The sequence below is a fragment of the Alexandromys fortis genome, unplaced genomic scaffold (assembly GCF_014885135.2).
Source record: "Alexandromys fortis isolate MF-2015 unplaced genomic scaffold, M_Fortis_MF-2015_v1.1 scaffold_152, whole genome shotgun sequence".
NCBI lineage: Eukaryota > Metazoa > Chordata > Mammalia > Rodentia > Cricetidae > Alexandromys > Alexandromys fortis.
Window position 1 is genome coordinate 2,492,582 of NW_026068045.1, and position 3,136 is coordinate 2,495,717.

The 3,136-nt window shown below is 47.2% G+C and overlaps 1 protein-coding gene across 1 annotated transcript in view; it reads right to left on the reverse strand.

The window, feature by feature from the left end:
• Flad1 (flavin adenine dinucleotide synthetase 1) overlaps positions 1 to 3,130 on the reverse strand; it is an 8,720-nt gene extending 5,590 nt beyond the window's left edge. The window contains exons 1-3 of the mRNA XM_050166308.1: positions 2,357 to 3,130; positions 1,628 to 1,889; positions 1,467 to 1,527 (exon numbers count right to left, since the gene is read on the reverse strand). Of these exons, the coding sequence (XP_050022265.1) occupies positions 1,467 to 1,527; positions 1,628 to 1,889; positions 2,357 to 2,390 (357 nt within the window). The 5' untranslated portion in view covers positions 2,391 to 3,130. The remainder of the gene's footprint in view (positions 1 to 1,466; positions 1,528 to 1,627; positions 1,890 to 2,356) is intronic.
• Between the last annotated feature and the right edge of the window lie 6 nt (positions 3,131 to 3,136).

A 3,136-nucleotide genomic window follows, 5' to 3' on the forward strand; every position in this document is an offset into this window, starting at 1 on the left:
AAAAAAAAAAAAAAAAAAAAAAAAAAGGGAGGATTCTCCTTGGGGCTGCTTTGCTATCCATTCATCCTGACCTCACTTGCATTTATAGATTTGGTTGTCAATTCTGAAGTTTGATCTTGACCTCACCTATAGATTCAGTCACTAATTCTGTGTGGATCTTCCAACTTGGACCAACCCAACAGTTTCAACTGTGGGAGCTGACTTCCAGTGCCTATGGGACAGCCTCACCACATTTCTGGTGATTGTTATTTGCTCGGTGGCGTCCCAGACACTGCCCATGGTCAGTTAGGCCTTTTATTTTGCAACCCCACTTCTGAAAATTCTCACCTTCTTCTCTCTTCGCTGTTAGGCTGGGCCTTAGCACCTTTCACCTGGACAATGCTGACAGCCTCCAGCCCCTATGCTCTGCCCCGCCTTCTAAGTAACCTTTCTGCTGTGTCACTGTGTGCCCAAAAGCATGTGTTGTTTCCAACTGCAGACAGAAGAACACTCAAATCTTTTGCAATCATTAAAGGCCGGCTGGCTACGGAGTGCATCTTCTTTCCTAGCTTTAACTTTTACTTCTCTATAGAGGGATGAGTTGTTAAGAGTTTGTGTTGGACCCAATCTCAAAATAAAATAAACAAAAACGTTAGCGTTCTGAAGTTGAAGAGATGGCTCAGCTGAGAAGAGTGTGCACTGCTTTTCCAGAGTTTGGTCCCCAGCACTAACACTGGGCAGCTCACAGTAGCCTTAAGTCCCACTCCAGGGAATTTTACACCTTCTTCTGGCCTCTGTGGGCATTCCCGGATACATACACAGACACATAAACATAAAATAAAAACCTTTAAGCCTGACATGGTGGCACACCTCTTTCTTTAATTTCAGCACTCCGGAGGTAGAGGCAGGTGGATCTTTGTAAGTTTAAGTCTAGTCTGATCTACATAGTGAGTTCCAGAACAGCCAGGGCTGTCTCAGAAAAAGTTTGTGCTTTGGAGTAGGGAAGAATTGGGCTAGAATTCCATCTCTACCATTTTCTTTCTTTTATTTATTTTAAGACAGGGTTTCTCTGTGTAGCCCTGGCTGTCCTGGAACTCACTTTGTAAACCAGGCTAGCCTCAAACTCACAGAAGTGCTGGGACTAAAGGTGTGTGTCACGTGTGTCGTGTGCTCCCAGCACGTTGTAGGCTTGTGAACTTGGGCAAGTTTCTCAGCCTCTTTTAGGCTGTTTCATAATCTATTGAGATTTGTAATAAAAACCCCAACTTTATTTATGGAATTGTTGCTAATTTGTAAGGCCACATGTAATATAAAAAGGATCAGGACAAAATTACTATGACAAACCTATGCCTGCCATATTCTCTAGTAAAATCCCTGATCACCCAGAATAGAGTCCTCTCTTCTAGTACCTTCCTTCCTGCTCACCTGTCCAGTCTGCTGAGCTCCTAGAATAACTTCCAAATAGGCTGGATACACATTAATTACACCCGTGCTTCCTCTACTTCTGCTCCTCCCACCACCATAAGTTGTAGGGAAGTTGCTACCCATCTTTCAACAGAAAAACTCAGTAACAGGAGGGTCACTTTTCCTCCAATATGTTGGGACCCACTACAGGGCAAGCAAGGGGATTCCCATCCGAGTTCATCACCTTTCCCCCGGAAGGAAAGCCCACAGCAAGAGAATATCGTGCCTTCCCCTCTTCAGTTCTAGACACACCTTAAGGATCTCATCTCCAACAATGATGATGCCCGCCGTCACGCTGCGTCCAGGAGGAAGTTCAGAGGCCCTAGATGCCATGGTCTTGCCCTCGCTGCTCTTTTGTAAGGCTCTCCTGTAGCCACTCAGAACCCCAAATAGGGGACGTAAGCACTGAGGGGCCGCCAGGTCTACAGGATACTGGGGGCCATAGCCTGAGAACAGAGTCGGGAGTCAAGGGAACCTGGAAGGGCCAGAAAAGACAATGGAGAGGGCAGGAGTGTACCTTCCTTCTTAGAGGAAGGTTCAGTCTTCTCTAGTCACAACCTTTAGAAACGTTTTCTTTAGTCGGGCCTCTTTAACGTATTCTCAAGCCCTAGGATCCTAAAAGCGTCTCGATTCCTGTTCCCTTAAAGTGCCATGTTCTTCCAAAACCTACCACTTTAGATATAGCCGTCTGCCGAGCAGGTCTGGAATTTATCTAGGGTATCTGTACCTTTAAGCGTCTCTTCTCTGGGTCACCTGTCCCTTTAAATGTCTTCCTTATTCTGGGCCTCGGGCCCCTTTAAATGCTTTCTTCTCCTCTCCTCCCTCCCCTCTCCGCCACTGACTAGAACTCAACCTACTTCTGCACCCTTGATAGCCCGAAATCTGTTATCTCATCAGGCTTCAGATCACTGACCTGGTACCATCCTGCCTACTTTGCCCCTTCGCATGGCCCTTCGCTCTTTCCTTTCCGCACGTCCTACGACAGCTTCCGTACTCAAAGTCCCGCCTTACAGCACTTCATGCTGGTTGGTTATTTTGGCTGTCGCTTACAGCTATCAGTGGTCCTATTGGTCTAGCCGGCAGTAGCTTACGCGCTTTATCTAGGCGCTGAAGGAAATGCAAAATTGTTATTGGCAACACCACATGGTCATCGCTGCCAGAAATAAAAATAGGGGTCAGCCTTTGCCCGTGGAGGGCGGGACTTAGGGTTGGGGACGCTACAGGAGCTAGATGTGTTGGACTCTAGCGTCCAAACACCGAGGAGGAGTCGCCCCCAGAGACCATCTCATACACTACAGCCGATGCAAAAGCATGAGGATTTTATTAATTCTGTCATGACAGGGTCCCTCAGCATTCGGGAAGCCGAGGGACCTCGAATAGCGGGTACAGTCTACTTTTAAAGGGGCCACAGAAGCAAGGGGGGGTTGTTCTTTGACCATTCTGATTGGCTTATTTGAAAGGGCTATTACCAATAATTGACTGGAGAGCTGTTGCCAGATCAGATGAGGTAAGAGGTCATTTTGACCCCGTTTCCCAGGGGACCGAACCAAAGCATACGTATATGGGTAATTGTTCAGGAACTGAGTACGTGCGAGTGTAGCTGTTAGGTCTTTGGTTCCCAGGGGAGGAGGGGAAGCACTATGGCACAGAGGCTGAGAGGATTCAGAATTGTCAAAAATGGCTTCAGGATTGT